We start from the raw sequence: 20647 nt of genomic DNA, 5'->3' as shown, positions 1-20647 counted from the left end.
TGAGAAGTCAGTGTTTTCTCTTTTTTTAACAAATGAAAGGATTTTAATCTCTGTTTTAGTAGTTAATTTTTATATTTGTCTTGGAGAATTTTAAATCTATGTCTCCATTGATGTATATTCATTTTAATAACTATATTGCATAGAGACAGTAAGTGAGCTGGTACTTATATCTTCTCTGCATATTAATATTTTGATGAGCATGGATTCCAGATTCCTCTTCCACAAATTTACAAGACAGTAACCTTTTTATTTGTTTGTACTCTGGCTAGTTCCAAGCTTTCAAAAATTATGCTTTAGAATCTTTAGTCATTCTTTGCATAAATGTAGTAGGACTTGCCATTGAATTTTCTGATGTATTTTCTCCATTTAAAGTGATGTGCTTTCCAGACTTGTTGATTTATTTTTCCTAATGCCACTTTCATTTCCAGTCAGCTGTGGTTACTTTGCACTGGGTATTTGGAGAAGAACTGTCTGTTAGCTTGCAGTGCTATTTTCTAAAAAGTGAGGTGTTGACAATGACAACAGAGTGCTTGGTTGAGAACATGAGCAATGGTATACTACAGTTAAGCCTTACAGACTAATGGTTATTTTTGCAAAGTGAAAACTTAATGACTTATTTCTTCTGGCAGACCTGATCTAGATCTCTTCAGATGATAGAGAAAATTAGAGGGCACAGCTTGATAAGTTATCAAGTGTCTTCTAATGTTTATCAGTTACTGCTCAGTGGTATTGCCTTAGGCAAATGTATCTTCTCAATGTTGCAGCCAAAGGGAAAGGAAGTGGTGGAGTGAAAACTGCTAAACTCTATGCGTGGGTTGCACTCCAGTCACTGCCAGAGGAGATGGTGATCAGCCCCTGCCTCCTGGACTTCCTGGAGAAAGCCCTTGAAACCATTCCCATCACACCCATTGAAAGGAACTACACAGGTCAGTTGCATAGCTGTATTCTGGCACTCTGTGTTTTTTTGGTATTGAGCTGCTTTCCCCTTCAAATTCTACTTTCTAATGAGTTCTTGTACTTGTTAAAAGCTGTTAGTTCCCAGGATGAAGACATGGGACAGTTTGATATACAAGATCCCTTGGAAGAGTCCACAACATCCTTGGTGTCATCCTCAACATCAGCATATTCCTCCTTCCCTGTAGATGTGGTGGTTTATGTACGAGTCCAGGTGAGGGTTTAACTCAACATTCAGGGTAGTAACTTGCTTTAGTCACTGTCTTTTAAAAAATCTATGCTTCTAAATTTGATTTTTAAGGAATAAAAGCTCTTTATTCTTTAGGAAGTTTTTTTTAAAGTGTCCCTTCTGAACGCTTTATTGTCTTTCTGCCTGCCAGCCCTCTCAAATCAAGTTCAGCTGCTTGCCAGTATCCAGAGTCGAATGTATGCTGAAGTTGCCTTCCCTGGATCTTGTTTTCTCTTCCAACCGAGGAGAACTGGAAACTTTAGGCACAACATACCCATCAGAAAGTGTGTCCATTGGTGGCAGTACTCCACAGAGTGGCTCAAAGAATTCAGCTAGTAAATCTGGAGCACCAGGTAATACATGTGTGGATGTTGATTCTGATTCAGAATATTTAAGCTATATTGCTGATAGAGGGCATAATTTGAAGTGTATTTGATGTGTTAATACTGCTGCTAACATTAAGCATTATTTCATGTTTGGAAATGCTTTCAGAATGTGTTTTTTTGCCCCCAGGTTCATCGCCTGGCCTCGGCAGCCCTTTGGGCAGGACGAGGCACAGCAGTAGTCAGTCGGATCTGACGACTTCCAGCAGCAGCTCTTCAGGCCTGAGCTTCACTGCCTGCATGTCTGACTTCTCCCTTTACGTGTTCCACCCCTACGGAGCTGGAAAACAAAAATCAGCTGTTACTGTGCTAACCCCTGGATCGGGAGCCTTGGGTACGGAACGAGGTTTTGTTTGCTTTTGTGAGCAGGATTCAAGTATGGCACAGGTTTCTGAACTGCAGATTTGAAGGGATCACAGAAGATGAAAATGTTTCCTTCCTGCTTCTAGGGAACGTGGATGAGGAGCCAACTTCGGTCACTGGCCGGAAGGACTCCCTGAGCATCAACCTGGAGTTTGTGAAAGTCAGCTTGTCACGGATCAGGCGTTCGGGAGGCTCCTCCTTTTTTGAGAGTCAGTCTGCAAGCAAAGCTACCAGCAAGATAGACACCACATTGATCAACATATCTGGTAAATGCTTCTTTGATTTTAATCCCAGCTCATTAGAGAACTGCTGTTCCAGTGATGGACTTTATTCTTGGCAGCTTTTTTTTTTTTTTAAATCTGTGTACTTATTTTCTGCCCCTGAACAGGGGATCCTGACTTACTGGGAAAACAGCAGGATGGTTGTGATTAATCTGCCATTAAAATTCTCCCATGAGGAGTCTGAGGCATATCCAACACAAGCAGGACTCAATATAATCTGTGTTCTTGGGTTCTACTGTGTCTTTATGAAATGCATTTGTATCTCATGTTTGGACTTGAAGAAATGGCAACACCTCAGGAAAATTATGTTTTCATGACAGCAGAGAAAATACTATTAGGTGAAGGAGAATATGATTTGGTTACCAAAACCTGTTATTACTGAGAATTTACAATTGTGTGCATGTGCTTTTTCAGCTGTCTGTGACATAGGATCTGCTTCTTTCAAATACGACATGCGCCGCCTCAGTGAGATCCTGGCCTTTCCCAGGGCTTGGTACAGGAGAAGCATTGCTAGAAGGCTCTTCCTGGGTGATCAGACAATAAATCTGCCAGGTAGGAGACTTCTGCTTATCATAAAAAAACTTGTTACACAAAGAGTTAGAGTAGGAATTTTGTAAGCATTTATTACCCGTGTCATATAATATCATTGAGTAGATGTAAATGTATTATGATTTACTCCATATGCGGTCACTCAGAGACGTTTTGTAGGAAATCCTAGACAGAAGAGAAAAATGCCTAACATAGGTCACTGAATAATTTAAAGAGCATATTCCAAGGCCAGGTTGGATGGGGCCCTGAGCAGCCCAATCTAATAAATGGCATCCCTGCCCATGGCAGGGCTGGAGCCAGATGATCTTTAAGGTCCCTTCCTAAACCATTCTATAGTTCTATGATATATAAACAAAGCCAGTAGAAAACTTTGAGTTATGTTAAATGAAATACATTTATTTCTTAGTACTTCTTAGTATTTGTGAGGATATGGTTGGACACAAATAAAATAGTTTTTCTGTATTTCCTGTGCTGCTTGTTCTCCAGTAGCATCAGGCCCTGGCACACCAGATTCAATTGAAGGAGTGAGCCAGCACCTTTCTCCTGAATCCTCAAGGAAGGCATACTGTAGGACGTGGGAGCAGCCCTGCCAGTCAGCTTCCTTCACTCACATGGCACAGTCCCCCAATGTTTTCAGTGAGCACAGTGCCAGCAGCAGTATGTCACCTGGGACAGCATCTCACAGCCTCAAGTCTCCAGCTGTCACAAGATCCAGGAGCGTGTCTGACTCCTCAGTGCCTCAGAGAGGTGAGTAGATGATGACTTCTAAATTTTTTTTTTTCAAAGTATTTCCAGCAGTTGTATGAAAGAAGTATGTCATTACTGCTTTTAAAATCTTCTTTTCCACAGTGTCTAACACTGGAGAGTCAATAGTTTAGAGAAGGGAAAATTTCTAAAATGGGTGAATGAAAGTTGTTTAGCATATTTTACGTAAAATTTCCCTATCTATGAGTCAATTTCTGTGACAGCTAAAGGAATGCATCTTGCAAATCCTGAAGTTCTCACTTATCTTTTCTCATGATTTTGTGCTCTTTATAAATAATGTGCTTGTCAGTCCTTTTGTAATATTCAAAATGGATATATTCTGCCAGTTTTTCCTAGCGTGTGGAATAATTTACAGTTTTGTCTATTTTTTTTTCTGTTTAGATACTCTCTCAAAAACATCAACTCCATTTAATAAGTCAAATAAAGCTGGCAGCCAGCAAGGAACACCGTGGGAAACACTGGTTGTGTTTGCTATGAACCTAAAACAATTAAATGTTCAAATGAATATGAGCAATGTAATGGGCAATACTACGTAAGTAGAAAATACAGTCAAGCATGTTTTAACAGCTGGTGATGTTTTGGGGGGCAAAACACCAATTTTTTTCCCCACAGACTGTTATCAGTCTTTTAGCTTTAAATCCTACCCTTTTCAGTTTTGACCTGAGAAATCCCCTCATGAATACTGTAGTTGCTTAATCCTGAAGTCACATATGCCTAAACCACCTTATTTATTGCTTTCTAGTAGATGATATTCACTTCTTTTGGCAACCTGGGAAGTTGTCTATTTTCACCTCTATTCCCTCTATTCTAGGTGGACCACCAGTGGTTTGAAAAGTCAGGGCCGTCTGTCTGTGGGCAGTAGCAGAGATCGGGAAATCAGCATGTCTGTGGGCTTAGGAAGATCCCAGCTGGACTCCAGAGGGGGAGTTGTTGGAGGTACCATAGATGTTAACACCTTGGAGATGGTGGGTAAGTTGGAAAGCCTCCTGCTGTTAGCCTGTGCTCCAGTCAATAAAGGTGATATCATTGGAAAAACTGATTTTCATCTCTTTAATTCTGTATTTCTTGATTGCTTTGGTTCTATTACAGCTCATATTTCTGAACACCCAAATCAACAGCCCAATCATAAAATTGAAATTACTATGGGTTCTACTGAAGCACGTGTTGACTACATGGGATCCAGTATCCTAATGGGAATCTTCAGTAATGCTGATCTTAAACTGCAGGATGAATGGAAAATTAATCTGTATAATAATCTGGATTCGAGCATGACTGATAAAAGGTAATAATATTTCCTGTGGTTAAAATGTATGGTGTTTGATAATGTCAAATGTCTTCTGTCCAATACTAACCAGAAATGTGTCTGCTAGCATGCAAAGAGTTCATTGTTTGCATTGTTTGGTTTTGATAGTTTGGTTTTTTTTTAATTGTCAGTAGGGAATATATTAACTGCTAATGTTCTTGCTATTTTTAATATCTAGTGAGATATTTGTCCATGGGGACTTGAAATGGGATATCTTCCAAGTGATGATTTCAAGGTCAACTACACCAGACCTGATAAAAATAGGAATGAAACTCCAGGAGTTCTTCACTCAGCAGTTTGATACAAGCAAGCGAGCTCTGTCCACGTGGGGACCTGTTCCTTATCTCCCTCCCAAGACAGTGGCAAACAACTTGGAGAGAACCTCACACGAGCAATGTAGGTGCTACCAAAAAATATTATGATTGCCAATGAAAATGTTTTAATTGCAAAAATTACCTAGGAGACAGTGTCAGTGAAACAGAGAAGAAAATATCACTCATAATTCCAGTTTTTACTAAGAATATAAATATGCTAGCAGTTTTTTCTGCATCTTGCCTGAGGTTTGTTGTTCATGTTTGCTCTGCAGTGTTGGATGCAGCCCATCATCGCCACTGGCCAGGAGTTCTGAAGGTGGTATCTGGGTGCCACATATCCCTGTTCCAGATGCCACTGCCAGAAGATGGGATGCAGTTTGGAGGATCCATGAGCCTGCATGGGAACCATATGACCCTGGCTTGTTTTCATGGACCTAACTTCCGCTCAAAATCGTGGGCCTTATTTCACCTGGAAGAACCCAATATTGCATTTTGGACAGAAGCCCAGAAAGTTTTGGAAGATGGTAATTTAAACTGTTTACTCATTCCTCTAAATTTCCTTAAATTAGTTTTTTCTTTAAATGAGTTTTATGTATTATTACATAAGAATAAATCAAAGAAAAATTTATTTTCTTTGTCTGAATCAAGAATATTTCCCAAAAATATACCACTTACCTAAAGATAATTTTTTCCCCCCCACATCTTTACCACAATTTGCTTTATCTGTGGAATAAAGTACATTTTCAAATGTACTGGATATGTCCCTGATAATGAGCCTATCAAGTGGATTAGCTGGCTTTTTAATTGTGTTTGTGTGTATTTGTGTAATCCTTCCTAGCTGTATGATGAATTTTGATGATCTTATTGCTTATATTGGTCTTAATATTGTTAAGTTTTACTATTTGTAAACAAACAATAATTTCTCTGTTGTTTTCAGGCTTTATACCAGGTTTTATTCCACTGGCACACTTATAAGTCATATTAAATACCTGTAGGAGAATGAGAGAAAATTCCACTACCCTCACTAAGCTGCTTTTACTTTTTTTCCTCTCCTACCCCACACTGCCCACACCTTCAATGCAGGTACCAGTGAACACTCCACATACATTGTTCAGACCCTGGACTTTCATTTGGGCCATAACACCATGGTCACCAAGCCCTGCGGGGCTCTGGAAAGCCCCATGGCCACCATCACAAAGATAACGCGGCGCCGCCACGAAAATCCTCCCCACGGAGTTGCCAGTGTGAAGGAGTGGTTCAATTATGTGACAGCCACGAGGAATGAAGGTTAGAGTCAGGTTCTTTCAGTCTGGGGATTGATTTGCTTGCAGATGGAGCTGTTAAAGAGCTGCTACATCTCAAGTGTATAAGCAACAAATTTGATTGAACTTTTCTAGCCACGCTTTTGGGAACAGAATAAAAGAGAAAATCTTGTCAATAATCATACAAGCAGCAGTTTTACAGTTCTCTTAACTTTTTTGCCTTGTCATGATTTAACATCTCCCATTGTTCCTGTAGAGTTGAACCTGCTACGGAATGTTGATGCCAACAATCCCGAGAGCAGCACAACAGTGAAAAGCTCAAGCTTGTTAAGTGGCTTCAGGGGTGGCTCCAGTTACAACCACGAAACTGAAACCATCTTTGCATTGCCAAGGATGCAGCTGGATTTTAAATCTATTCATGTTCAAGAGCCCCAAGAGCCTTCTTTACAAGGTGCAGTAAAACATAATTTGCTTTTTCCTGGTGAAAAACTATTTCTCACAAATTAGGAGTTAAAGGCAAAGATAGTGTGCTAATTAGAGGATTTAATATGAGAATTCCTGCAGATTTGCAGGAATCATTTTGTAGTAAAATTTAGAGGGAATTATTTTGCATGAGTGAAGATCTAGTGCAGAGACTGGGTCGCTGTAGAAAAAAAACAAGAAATTAATATTACCATTTCAGCTACACTGGCTGTTTTCATAGGCTTGGTTTCCTTATATTTATTAAAATGTTAACTGTGGTCCTTCCTCTCAAGAGTTGCTGGTTCAGTGAAAAATATTATTTTCAAATTATTTGTCTTCAAATTCTATTTACTTTTAGATTTACTGTGTATACTTGTAAGTGTATTGATACTATTTTTATCTGGCTGTAGATACAAGTGTTAAACCAAAGGTGGAATGCAGTGTGGTAACTGAATTTACAGACCACATCTGTGTGACCATGGATGCTGAACTGATCATGTTTCTGCATGACTTGGTGTCTGCTTATCTAAAAGAAAAAGAAAAAGGTGAGTTGTTGTTCATGAAGTAGCACTTGTCTGACAATCTGCAGTTGTCAGATTATTTGACTGTATTTATTAAATACTCTAAATCATAATCATGCTCCTATTTTGACACTTGGTGTTTAACTTTCTCTTCATAAGATGGTATAGGCAGACAAAAACTTTCAGACAACTTTTTTATTCTTGTTACTGCAATCCTTTTGTCAGTGGAGTCCTCTACAGACATGCATTTTTCTGATTTCAGAACGATTTACTTTTCTACCTTTCTGATGTTCACTTGCAGCATTCAAATTTGGCATGTTCATTCTTAAGCAACATGTGGCCTTCTGCAGAAAATCTGGAAACATGAGGTGGTTCTCTTCTTGTTGAGACTTGTGCTTTTGTTTTATTTAAACAGTGTACAAAAAGAATCCAAGTGAGCTGCTCATGGCTGACTGGTGTTTTTCTTCTCTCCCCTTTGCAGCAATTTTTCCTCCTCGCATTCTGGCTGCTCGTCCAGGGCAGAAGAACTCTGTTGGTGTCCTTGAGGACAGCTCCACTGATAAAGAGGCAGAGGAAAGCATTACCTACACTACAGTTGACTGGAGGGAGTTTATGTGCAATACTTGGCATTTGGAACCCACGCTCAGGTAACAACACCTTCAGTAGCTGCAGTCTCCTTGGCTGTGCATTAATTTCTGGGTTGGAATTTATGCAGGTTAAAGGCATTGTTAGAGGCTCTTCTGAATTAGGATACAGTAAACTTTAAACTTATCAATTTCAGTCAGGTTTTTTACCTCCTTTAGACATCCTGTTCCTCTGAGAGGATGTTCCTTTGATCATCTTGAGCTTATCCTTCTAAATCAAGTTCAAAACAATGCCTGTTAGATTTAAGTCAGTCACGAGTAAAACTGGGGAAAATTGATTTTTTTGTATATACAAATGCCTCTTTGCTGTATTTATATATTTGAAACTGAGTCTTCTATTTATTACTTTTTTAGATTAATATCCTGGACTGGGAGAAAAATTGATCCTGTTGGTGTTGATTACATCCTCCAAAAGCTGGGCTTTCACCATGCAAGGACTACTATCCCTAAGTGGCTGCAGCGTGGTGTCATGGATCCTTTGGACAAAGTTTTGTCAGTCCTTATAAAGAAACTTGGTACTGCACTACAAGATGAAAAGGAAAAGAAAGGAAAAGACAAAGAAGAATATTAAAAGTACAATGTGACAACCCTAACTCCATTTGATTTTATCAAAGTGTTTTATTATACTTTAAGAACTTGAATATGGTTTAAAGAGAAACCTAACAGCTTTTTGCTACTCTATTTAAAACTTACATTGTGAGTAACTGTTTACTGTGGTACTTGATACCATTCTGTATTTGGAGTTATTGCATGATGATGATGATGATGACCAATGTATATTCTGTGAAGGAATAGCTGGAACACTGTAAATCTGCTCCTCAGCGTCCATTTTATGATGTGCAATATGATCCTGCATCTTTACAATACTTGCAGATTAACTGTGAATTTTCTTAAAATTTTACTTGCCATAACACAAACCCCTCGTTGATGTGACCAGTAATTGATTTGTCAATGTAGACTGGTGTAAATTATATATATATATATATATATAACTTATGAAACTGTGATTGCCTTAGTGCTAAAAATCATGGAGTTTATTACACTTGTAATAAAATTTAACTACTGTACAGGACTTTTTTTTTGCATCGATCAAGGAAGCTGAGCAACGAGAAGAGTGTTTTAAGTGTAACTGCGCAGACTGTGATTGCAGTGAGGTCAAGCCCAGAGGCCGGGAGCTCGGGAAGCGGCCGGAAGGCGGGAAGCGCCGCCCCGACCGAGAAGCGCGGACGCGGCGCTTTCGCTGGGATCGGGGAAGGAGCTGCTCCCGATCCCTCACGGCTGTGGCGCCGGCGGGTGCCGCCCTTGCCCGGCGGGAGCGGCCCGGGAAGGCGAGAAGCCGGCCGGGAAGCGCTATTGAAGCCGAGGGCAAAACTCAGCGGCGGCCTCGCTCCCGCAGCTGCTCCCTCAGCTGCTCCCTCAGCCCCAGGTGCGGCCTCGCGCCTCGGCCGCGCCCCTCACGCGAGGGCGGGAAGGGCTGTGAGGGGCCGCCCCCGGCGCTGAGGGCCCGCCGGGCTGAGCTGGGAGAGCTGCTCCGCGCTCAGAGGTCATCGCCTCAGGGCGGCCGGCGCCTCCCCGGCTCCTCCAGCTTCGTGTGCCCTCAGGGGCGCTCCGCCTGCCCGCGGCGTGTGAGCGCTGAGGAATCCTCCACAGCAGGATCAGGGCAGCAGGTGCAGGTACCAAACCCTTCAACTGCAGCGATGGCTTGTCCTGAAAATTTGAGGGGAGTCAGCTTTGCTGCTTTAGTTCGCCTCACTCCCTCAGGGGAGTTGGCTTGAGGTGTGTCCTTTGAGGGCAGGGCCGCGTTAGGCGTGAGGGAAGGTGCTCTAACAAAAGGGAGAGGTGGCCGCCCTGTGGGGAAGGACACCGGGTCTGGGTTCTATCGGTTCTATCCCAGCTCTGGGCGAGTTTTTTCTTGGTGTTCCTGTGAAATAGCTTGACTAGGAGAACTGCTGGGTTTTTTGCAGGGTGTTTTTGCTGCTGGCGGCATTAGTGAGTTAAGTTTCTTTAGGTCGGTCGGAAATGGCGAGCAGCAATGGCTGCTTTGAGGGTGCGGCAATGCTCGCCTTCGACCCCGCACCTGAGAAGATTTTGCCCCCCGAGGTTCTCAGGCAGCCAATTTCAAAGGATCTCTCCGAGCCTGTGACTGCGAGGCTGAATCCTCCACCTTGTATGATGTGCAATGAACCAGGGGTGATGGAAAATCCAGGTATAGTTTGCAGTTTATACACCGGCACTGGCTGTTAATGCTATTGAAAGTAACTTTGCTTTTTCTTATTGCTGTATTTTCTTACATGATGTCTTTGGCATCTCCTTAAACTTGTCCCTCCTTTTCTAAAGTCTTTTTGTGGTGGAAGTTTCTAGCCATTTGTTGTGGGGTGGCCTTTGTAGCCTGCAGCATTATCTGCTTATAAAGTTCAAGTTAAAAAGTACTGTAGAGTGACAAATATAGAATATGTTCTGCTGCATGAATTTTCATAAATAACATTGTGAAGGATTTTAATTGCAGTTTGAGATATCCCAAGATGTATTTTGAATTGCTTTGAGTAGTTGTATTGTGATAAAGGCACCTTATGAGACTCTTAAAAGTGAGGATTTCTTGTTGGCTGGGAAGTGGTTATGCTTGGTTCTATCACACCCCTTAATCTGATAATTTCGTCCATCCAGTGGTTGTTGTAGTGTCTTACAATGAGTCCCACTGCTGCCCAGCTTTGTGTGGAAAAAACACAGGTTCCACTGTTTGGTATCTGCCATCAGCAACTTTGGTTTGATTGTTGATTTACAAGAGAGGGGGAGTGGGATATATGTTGTATTTTTTTGTAGTATATCTCTCTGTCTGTGTTCAGAGATTCATGGCATTTACTACAGTAAAAGGTTTGATGCTTGTACAAGAGGATGCACATGCTGTTTTGGAATTGCTCTTGTTCCTAATGTAGGGTTCAGTACAAAGAGGTAATGCTCTACTGTAAATTTTGGTTTGCTTTTTTAAGAAGCATCTGAAAAGCATTTATGGTACGCAGGTTTTCAGAGAGTGTGTTCAGTTCTCTCCTTAATTTTGTCTAAGGACCTTTTCTTTCTAAAGGAGCTGACACCACCACATTTTCAGCCTTTCCCTCACAGAGAGACCTGGATTTGGTTGAAAGATACAAACAGGGAGTAATAAATTCAGTATCTGCCTTGCATCTGTTTGCCAAAACACACCACCTGCAACTTGAATTGAAAGAAACGAGCGTGGCAGGTAAACACTTCTGCTACCAAATAAAGTGATATTTGCTTGTCCTTGAGAGTATCTGAGTTGATTTGCTGGTGCTGGTAGAGCTGAACCTCGTTACTGTTGATTACACAGCCCCCACATGTGTTGGGTTTTGGCTGCCCTTTCCTTGCCTTCACAGCTGTTTCTCATTACGAGGTGCTACAGAAATTGATCAGGTGAATTGGCTTTAATTATGACTGTTAACAGAATTTGTGTGAAGAGTGCATGAAGCGAAAGCTGCCAAAATTTATGGGGAGGTTAGGGATGAGGGTTTTATTTGCCAAAATTATTGTTTTGTCTTGTATTTATTCTAGGAATTAGTATAAAGATGTAAAGCTATGGATGAAGTGCCTTAAAAGCAAATGCAATCAGTGAAATTATTTTTTCTTCTCCCTTAAAGGCGATGTCATAAGGCCTTATTTTGCCTTCTGTGCTGTGATAAATGGTGTTTGCTACAAGACTGGGCTGGGAAGGAACAAGAAGGAATCTAAATTAAATGCAGCTAAACTGGCTCTTGCTGAGCTACTTAACTTGGAGAACACAGGGGCAAAGTCTTTTGAAGATTCAGGTAAATATTGTAGCAATGCCTAATTAGAACTTGAAATGCTTGGCTTAACAGGGTCCTATGCAAAACATCTGTGGTTTTATTAAATGCTGTAGTGTTGGCCTCTCTCAGGTTTTTTGAATCTTTGGGGCAAATCTGTAGTTTGGTTCAGAAACTGTTCTTTATTTTTGTCACTTGTGTATTAAGAGTTGCATCAGCTGATGCCAGGAATACTGAAGGCATTAATTCGTTGCTCTTGCATTTGATTTGCTACTCACTAGGTGCAGCAACAAGAAGTACATCTCAAGTGGGTTTGAATTTTTATGATTAAAAGGGTTCCCCACTGAGAGACTGCTTTCAACAGAGTTCAGTTGCTATAATATTTTTCTTATTGTGTGTTTTGCTGTCTGAATCATTCTAAGCTTACAAGGACTTCAGAATCAGAGGAGAAAATTCACAGAGAATTGGAAAGTTTGACTTGCTGCAAATAGTGTGAGATTGATGTTTAGAAATTAGGCATGTCCATCCCACTTCAAAATGTTCTTAAATTCTTAGCTTTTCCCTGTGTTCCTGCTGAGCCCCGACCACCAGGAAACTCTGCTTGCATTTCAAGGACTGGTAAGGAGTAGTCTTGTCTTTTCTCTGTTGATTAAAATTGCTTAGCAAATAGTTTCTTTTTTAAAATTTTTCATGTTTTAATACGTTTAGTGATCTCTATGTTGTTAGTATTGTTTTAAACATTTTTGAAGGCTGTAAGAACAAGTATTACTAGGTTGATTCTGCAAAAGGACACACCTTCAGTAAATTGCTTGAATTTTTCAGTAAATTGCTTGAATTTCTATCAGCAGTCCAGGTGATAGAAATAGAAACAATATTCTCTGTCCTTACTTGAGCTACTCTGCAGTAGGTGATCAGACTTGGGCTCTATCTGTTACTGTAATGGATTATAAAAGCATCAAGTATTTGGGTGTTCTTGAGCTTTTTTTAATCCTGAGGATCTTCAGAATCCCAAAAGTACATGTGGTTGTGCTTATACTGTGTGTTCAGGGTTATAATTTGGCAAGGTGCTCGTGTCTGCTTTTTCTGGTACCTGTAAATTTGTGTCTTGATGGATTTTATTGTTCCATTTAGGGGGAGAACATATCTATCAAAAACTCTCACAAATGCTTGAGGAAGTGTTTAACCGCCTGACTACCCAACACCCCGAGTACCAAAGCTGTGGCAGTTCCCTGGCTGCCTTCATCATTGAAAAGGGCAAGTCTGGTTTGATTGGGAGCTTTGGGGAGGGGGAAACCTGCTCCCACGGAACGCTGAGAGCTTGGGAGCAGCTTGGTGGGCAGTCAGGTCAGGTGAACCCCCCACCATCTCTGGTTTTAGGTGGGCAGCATGAAGTGGTGGCTCTGGGGACAGGAGAATGCAACTACAGCAGGCGCTTCGAGTCCTGTGGGAGGCTCTTGCACGACAGCCATGCCATTGTCACTGCCAGGCGTTCCCTGCTCAGGTGGGAATGTCTCTGCAAATCCTTCCCTTGCTGCCAGTTTGTGTCACTTTCACTTCTGCACTTGAATGCTATAGTTATGTAAACAAATAATAAATAATGATGTAAACATGTATCTAGATTATCTAAATACAGAATATATAATTTATTAAAAACATAATTTATTATAGATAAAGTATTTAACGTAAAATACGTAATTTATTTTTATTTTAGATATTTGTACAGGCATCTTTTGCTGTTCTATAACAAAAATCCAGCCAAGGCAGAGAGATCCATATTTTGCACAGCACCAGGCTCAAAGCTGCTTACCTTAAAGCAAAACATAACTCTCTCTCTCTACATGAACCAGCTTCCAAAAGGAACTGCTCAGTTAAAATCAGAGGTGTAAGTACCGTGTCATTTCCTGAGATATAGTGGAAGATGAATTTCTGTCTTGTTTTGGGAACGCTAATAGACAGGGTAGTCGTGATATATATGCAATAGAGCTCAATATGATGATACAGAAAATTTTTATATGGATTATAGAAGTTTCTTGGTTTTGTTTATTACATACAATAACCTATTACTCCCTATCTCAAAGTACTATTAAAATACTCCTAAATCATGAATTTAACCACTGAGCAAGTGGATGTAATGACTTAATGCCGTTGTATGCATTATGAGATTGGAGTACAAAAAGCCTTGAATTGAAAACAAAGGCTCTGCTTTGATGTCTTACCCTTCGTAACTAAGGGAAAAACTCTTTTGCTTCAGAGCAGCCACTGGTTTGTCTCCCTTAGGTGTTGTATCTAATTACTTCAATATTTTGAATCACAGTGCGAGTTATGTTTTAAAGGAGATTTTAAGAACCTTAGAGCTGTTTTTTCACAAGTAACTTCTGTTAGAGTGGGAGTAGACAAAAAGTGACAGCTTGTTTGCAGCTGTTTTTTTTAATGTGTGCATTAAAATTAGGCCAGTGGCTAAGATTAGATTGAGTGGCTATTTGCTATTTAAATTCTGATTTCAGTATTCTAGGCACTTGAGCAGCTCAGTCTGGTGTTTCTAAGAATTACAGACATTGAATATAATACAAGGCCTAGATCTACTGATTTTTTTTTTTTTTTTTGGTCAGAAACAGCCTTAGATACCACTTAGTGCAATCTCTGACCAGAGTGCTTGCTCACTGAAATCCATTCTCCTGTCCTGCTGTAGGCATCTTGGTCCCCAGTCTATATCCGCTTATGAAGCCAGCGAAGAACTGAGTCTGCATGTTGCCCTGGAGGGCAGGATCTACCTGGCTGTTTGCTGTCCCCCCAAGACTGTCAGAGTGAGCAGCATGTCAGCTGGTGACAAACTGACCAAGTGGGAGGTGGTTGGTCTTCAGGGAGCCTTGCTGAGCCACTTCATCGAACCCGTGTACATCAACAACATTCTCGTGGGTATGTTGAATGCAAATTCCAGGTGGGGGCTTTGTCTGTTTCTGTATTCCAATTTTGCTTGCGTTTTATAAAGCATGAACTAAACCAAAAATACTTTGAACAATTACAGAAGTGTTCCCTGAGATGCAGTGGACCAAAATGTCTTTATTTGGTAGGCAGTCAGAAATGCTGTTTGAAGTGAGGTCATTTGGGCAAACTTCTCAACGTATTTTGTAGTTTGAAAGGTTGAAATTTTGTTTTAGCAGGGAACATAAAGAGTTGGTGAAAAACAGTGGTTTGAAAAAGAAAACATTTTCCAATTAAAATAATAGTGCCTCTGGAGAAGAAAGTGGGAAATAATTTTTGTTCTGTGAATTGAATATTGGAACTAAACTTTGCAAACATGAATTTTATGTGAAAAATCATTATAATGGATGAAGAAAGCAGAAATATCTGCATTTTTAACTATTTAATTTGATGTACTTGCATGTGGCTGATCTTGTCCTGTTTACTAGGAAATGGGAGTTGTAAGGACACAAAAGGACTGGACATAACTATAAAGCAGCGTCTTGATGATGAACTTATTTCAAAGCTTCCCGTGCATTACCTGGTGAACAGATCTCATATTTACTTGGTGAAAGCTGCACTGCCGATCCAAACAGATTTGAACCAGTGGTCACTTAGTTTGAATTGGACATTGTCAGATGCATCCCTGGAGGTTGTGGATGGATTAAGTGGGAAAACCACTGAAAGGTCAGCATTTACCTTCATTTTGTTGGATATAATGGGTTTGTGCTGGTTTATTGGAGTATTCAGTTTTTTAAGCTATGAGGGAAATTCTTTCCTGCATTTGCTGAAAGCATCCTGTGATTAGGTGAAGTTTTAGAGATCTTGTAAGCTCACAGTGAGATACCAAGACACCAAACAAAACAGTTCTCTCAGTGGAGATTGCCTGTAGTAGTGAAATTGTTTTAGCTTTCACAATGCATGAAACTAGTTGGGATTCCAATTGAGATGGATTCCAGCATGATGGCATTCACCAAGTGTTAGGAGGGAGGGGAAAACCCCTGTAAGGATCAGAGCATCTCCATGTAGTGAGTTTGTTCCCGAGTTCCATCCTCGTTTCCCCGCTCTGCCTGCAGCTCCCCATTCCGCAGTGGCACCTGCCTGGCCAGCCGCCTGTGCAAGGCCGCCATGTTCAGCCGCTTCAGGATGCTCGCCAGGGAAGCAGGACGGGCCGACCTGCTCCAGTTTCCAACATACCATGAGGCAAAGGTGAGCTGACACAGGGAGAGGTATCATTTTTCTAGTGTTTGTGCTTGTGCTTATTACATGTTGGGGGTAGAGAACTCAGATCCCTCTGAGTAATTCTTGAGATTTTTCTACAGATCTCTCTGTAACTGTAATTCTTGAGATTTTTCAAGGTTTTTCTTTTTTCTTCTTTTAGATTAAATCTCAGTTGTACCAAGAAGCTAAAAGCTTGCTGCAGAGCTACTTAGAGCAGCACAGTTATGGATCGTGGATTGTGAAGTCTCCGCATATTGAACAGTTCAGTGATTGATGGAGGTGGATTAAATGTCAAGTCGGTTTGAATGATCTGTTTCAGTAGATAGAGTTCTGAGTAGTAAAATGTTCAACTTTTAAGTTTGTAGTTACAGGAAGAAAACAGTTCCAGAACTGCTTCTTGTCAGTTTAAATGCAGTTATTAAACCACCTGTAATAGTTCAGTCTTTTCCCAGAATTGATGTTTTCTCATAGGTGGGAGTATCCAACAGCTTTGTTCTGCTTTGCCCCCCCCCCCCATGCCACCTCATTTCATTTCATTGACCCTGACTCCTACAAATCCCCACCCTGTGGAATTAACATGTTTTTTTCCTGATAGTTTCAGGATTTCTGTGTATTGATTTCTTCTTTTTTTCTCCCTTTCTTATAACTTTAGAAAAGAAAAAAAACAGTAAAAGCTAGATTTCTGTAGAAAAAAGGCATACTAATATGAGAGTCTTTCAGGAAAAAAAAGAAATGGACAATCTGTGCTTATCTGTAGGCATTCATCCTTTGCTGGGAGTTTTGTTTAGTGTCAGTCTGCCAACTGGCTTATAGTTTATGTTGTTTGTGCTAGAAGAGTTAAATAATAATTTTTGTACTTCCAAATGTGAAACCTGGAATGAGCAGCTGTTACTCAACTGTTTTGTGACAATTAATGGTTCCAGTATTGGGTTTAAAGCATTATGCAGGTGTCAAAGGTGTAATTCAGAAAATAATGCCATGTAGTACAGAAATCTTCAGAAACAAGGTTTTTTCAGCTTTTGTGGTTTGCCTCAAACGCCATCACTGTTAATGCTTATGGATGAGTTGGACTCCTGCACTGAAGATGACTTCATCACTGCAATGACAAGTCCTAGTGAAATTGTCTGCATACACAGTAACCTGGAAAATAGTGCCTGTCACAAGGGAATTTACTTTCTTGTAAGTCCTGGTGAGAACATGGTAGTCTTGGGAAGATGTTGTTAAGTGCCATGTTTTAGAGTTGGCGTGGTGTTGTTAACAGTGGTGTGTTCAAACTGGACAGTACACCTGGATTATGTTTGTGATTCCTGTAAATCATGCAAGGGGGGACTTAAACAGTGTTCTCATACATCAGGAATAGTGAGTGTAGTGGTAGTCATGTTTCACCCTCTTAGTATTGGAGGATTCTCAAAGTTCTTCCTCCTGGTGTTTGTTCCTTTCCTTAATCTGTTCTTCAAGCTAATAGGTAGAGTCTTCTGTTGGGATGATCTTATGCTGATTCACAAGTTGTTGAAACTCGCTGACTTGTTACTGCTTGGTCCTCAACTTTTTTTGGCTGATGTGCTCTCTTGTTTTCTATTATTGTCCCTTAACTTTTTGGGTTGTGTGGTGGTTTTTGGTTTATTGTGGCACATGTTCCACAGACTGCTTGTTCCATGTAATGTTTTCTAAGAATGCTTGGGAATGGTTGTCGTATTCCAGGCTAGAGCACAGTGTTACCTTTTTTGTAGGGGTGTTAAAAGTTCAATAAATGTCATTGACAATACATTAGCTATACCTCCATACATACAGATGCTGGGAAGTGATATACATGTCAAATCTGACATACACACAGCAATACCACATGTGTTTGCATTCTGTACACTCCTGGATTATTTTTTGTATAGACTTAGTCTTCTGCTGAGATACTGGCACCAAGGTGTTTCATGTAGTTGATTCAGAACCGTAAATATGTACAAGTACTGAGATTTTTTTGTGCACTTCAGCCATTTTATTAATTGAACAGCAGACTGAAATTTCCATGGAATTTAGGTGCTGCCTTAGGAAGAGAGATGTTTGTTAGTGAAAAGGATGTGTTTCGCTGGATGCGATCACTGTGTCCTTGAGCAATATCTTGATGGAACCAATGTAGGTCCAGTTCTTTTACCTGGATTGTTCCTTTGATTAAGGAGCAGGGTATGCAGCATGCACTAAGCTAGTAAATGGAAGCATGGAGACGTTGTGTCCAGGTTTTTCCTTGGCTACTTCAGTAATTCCAACATGTATGATCCTACAATCTTGAGAGAGGCAAGGGTGCTGCAGTTCCAGTGCTGAGGCTGAAGCTGTATTCCCAACAGGTCCATGCACACGGAGCAGGTTTGCATCACACATATGTGGCACAGAGCAGACACAGGCAGGTGAGTACCAGCAGCAGCAGCCTGTGGCAGAGCTCAGCCTCTCCCCTCCCTGCTTGAGAAGAACTGAGCTCCAGGGAGAAGAATGGATGTACACATGCATATGGAATGGGGTGGTGTGTGGGGATGTGCTTTCCAATTCATGGAGCTCTACCTGACTCACACAGCTGGAGTGGCCCACGTCACAGTGACCTTTAGCAATGGTACTTGAATTCTGTGCTCCACCGAGGCTCCAAACCACATGCTGCTCTCTCTACTTCCATACTTCTCCCTTCACCTCCCTTCTCTAGTGGGATGGGGTAGAGAATTGGGGGCAGAAAGGCAAAGGCTGTGGAGTTGAGATATGAACAATTTACTGGAAGCAGCACTGGTTCACATGAGGGAAAAAACCCCAATAATAGACAATAGTGGACAGCTTCCTCCACCATTTTCTGAACCAGAAGGACATGTTCCCTGGAAGAGGATCCCTTTCCTCCATTCCTGGTAATGATGTGAGGTGATACAGAATGACCTGTGTGTTTTGGCTGTGCACACTCTGGATGCTGCAGAAACGTAACCCTATCCTGGATGGAACCAGAACATTATTCATGCTTCTTTCATAGAAACAGGTCTCATTTCCATAGCCAATGGCTCTCCCTCCAAGATGTTGGTTGTGTTAATTTGGTCCATCGCTGTGGGTTCTGTCTATCCTAGATGTACACACAATACATACAGTATTACACAGTTCAACATTACAGACTGTTCTCACCCAGAAATCAAATACCCTTCAGGTACAGTTTGTGTTTCCGCATCTCCCTGCATTACCTGCCATTTGCCCCTGGGTTTTGGGGCAAAAGCAATCCCACAGCTGGTTTTGCCTCTGCTTGAGGCAGGGCTAATCCACTGTTTATAATGTCATGCATTGCTGTCATGTCACCCCATGTCTCAGACTTCATACGTTCTGATGCGTGTCATATAAATGTCACGTGCCACATATGCATACACCTCTGTTGTGTCACATGCGTTTTGTGGCACATGTCAGACATCTTAATTTGATACTACAGCTGTGCAATCAAGCAGGAGAAGGCAGCTCAGGAAATGAATTTTGATAACTCTTTTTAGGGGTTCTGTGGCTTTTTTACAGCATAGCGGGGGAAGATATGTCTAGTGAAGTTCACCTTGTTAGCATTTTCAGATGCTTTTAACAACATCCTTGATCTCTAAAGACATCTTTTAAAGTTTGGGTAAATACAGGAGCTGGTCCTGCAGATGCTGTTTAAGAATATTGACCTACCTATAATTAGATGTAGGTTTGACAGACATAACCATGTGTAGCGCAAGCACCTTCCTCACACCTCAGCTAGCTCTTTGTGTCAGCAAATATTTCTTTGAAATATTTCTCTGAAAAAGCATCCTGAACTTCTTACTGGAGGTGCTGCATAGGAGCAAGGCACCCTGAACATAGTTTGAAAATCCCAGCAGATTGTGGCTTCTGTGCAAGTGTGATGTTGTCATCCCCAAAACTATAGCCAGGATGTGCAAAGCCTCCTCTTTCCGTGTCTGTAAACCTGCAGCTTTCTCAGAATAGCCCAACCCCAAAGCAGTTTGTGCAGACCAAATGCCACAAAAAGTCTACCTAGTTTCACACTGCTTGTGTTTGTGAAATTGTTAGTGAGCTCCAGCTTCTGCCTTTCCTTATGAATACATGGGTGAGTATCTCTTTACCATCCTTTCCTGCTTCTTGAGCTGTTTGACTGTTCCTGCCTTATTTAATGCTTGCTGTTTAGGGATTTAGGAAGTGTCTTGGTTATTCCATGTGGGATGTCCAGCTGCACAGACTGACTCCGGGGAAGGTTTTTCCCCAACTGCCGACTGGGGGCTCTTGGGCTTAAGGAAATAATAAAGAAAGCCTTATTTATCAAGAGAATTGTGTTTAATGAAAACTCCTCCTTTGCCCTCTCTCTGGTTGCTGAGGGCTGGAGCAGCACTACCACAATACTGCCCCCAGAGGAATGTCTGAGCTCATACTGAAGGAGGTTTGTTTGCAAAGCCACGTATTGTGGGTGATGCTGTTTCTTTCTATATGCTACATTTAAGAATTTTTGGAGTAAGAAGGAATCTATGTAAAGAGAAGGATTTTTCTACCAAGATTGCCAAGGTAGAAGGAATTCTTATGCAGAAGTTTCTTGTCTGTTTTCTCATCCATGTTCTGTGTTCAAGTGTTTTTGTTGTTATTGTCATCTCATTTGAGGAGAGGGTGGGGTTTATC

General features: G+C 41.1%; 2 protein-coding genes across 2 annotated transcripts in view; both read left to right on the top strand.

Annotated features, from left to right (window-relative positions):
- The window catches only part of BLTP1 (bridge-like lipid transfer protein family member 1), a gene marked incomplete at its 5' end in the record, with an annotated part of 79710 nt that extends 70621 nt beyond the window's left edge, over nucleotides 1-9089 (top strand). Inside the window, 17 exons of the mRNA XM_084204997.1 lie at nucleotides 765-926; nucleotides 1029-1168; nucleotides 1335-1536; nucleotides 1697-1900; nucleotides 2016-2195; nucleotides 2625-2762; nucleotides 3249-3506; nucleotides 3906-4056; nucleotides 4336-4493; nucleotides 4614-4806; nucleotides 5006-5223; nucleotides 5414-5665; nucleotides 6225-6428; nucleotides 6660-6854; nucleotides 7276-7410; nucleotides 7868-8033; nucleotides 8385-9089. Of these exons, the coding sequence (XP_084061123.1) occupies nucleotides 765-926; nucleotides 1029-1168; nucleotides 1335-1536; nucleotides 1697-1900; nucleotides 2016-2195; nucleotides 2625-2762; nucleotides 3249-3506; nucleotides 3906-4056; nucleotides 4336-4493; nucleotides 4614-4806; nucleotides 5006-5223; nucleotides 5414-5665; nucleotides 6225-6428; nucleotides 6660-6854; nucleotides 7276-7410; nucleotides 7868-8033; nucleotides 8385-8601 (3173 nt within the window). The 3' untranslated portion in view covers nucleotides 8602-9089. The remainder of the gene's footprint in view (nucleotides 1-764; nucleotides 927-1028; nucleotides 1169-1334; nucleotides 1537-1696; nucleotides 1901-2015; nucleotides 2196-2624; nucleotides 2763-3248; nucleotides 3507-3905; nucleotides 4057-4335; nucleotides 4494-4613; nucleotides 4807-5005; nucleotides 5224-5413; nucleotides 5666-6224; nucleotides 6429-6659; nucleotides 6855-7275; nucleotides 7411-7867; nucleotides 8034-8384) is intronic.
- A 960-nt stretch (nucleotides 9090-10049) lies between these two features.
- Nucleotides 10050-16280, top strand: ADAD1 (adenosine deaminase domain containing 1; the record flags this gene model as incomplete). Its single annotated transcript, XM_084204288.1, has 11 exons — nucleotides 10050-10236; nucleotides 11110-11265; nucleotides 11681-11848; nucleotides 12380-12442; nucleotides 12956-13078; nucleotides 13202-13325; nucleotides 13536-13706; nucleotides 14514-14740; nucleotides 15235-15472; nucleotides 15862-15994; nucleotides 16167-16280. 11 exons carry the CDS (start codon nucleotides 10050-10052, stop codon nucleotides 16278-16280), a joined length of 1704 nt encoding a protein of 567 aa, XP_084060414.1.
- Between the last annotated feature and the right edge of the window lie 4367 nt (nucleotides 16281-20647).

This window comes from Fringilla coelebs (assembly GCF_963513975.1).
Source record: "Fringilla coelebs genome assembly, chromosome: 4".
Classification (NCBI taxonomy): Eukaryota; Metazoa; Chordata; class Aves; order Passeriformes; family Fringillidae; genus Fringilla; species Fringilla coelebs.
Note: the sequence above shows the minus strand (reverse complement) of the source record. Positions and strands in the feature narration are given on the sequence as shown.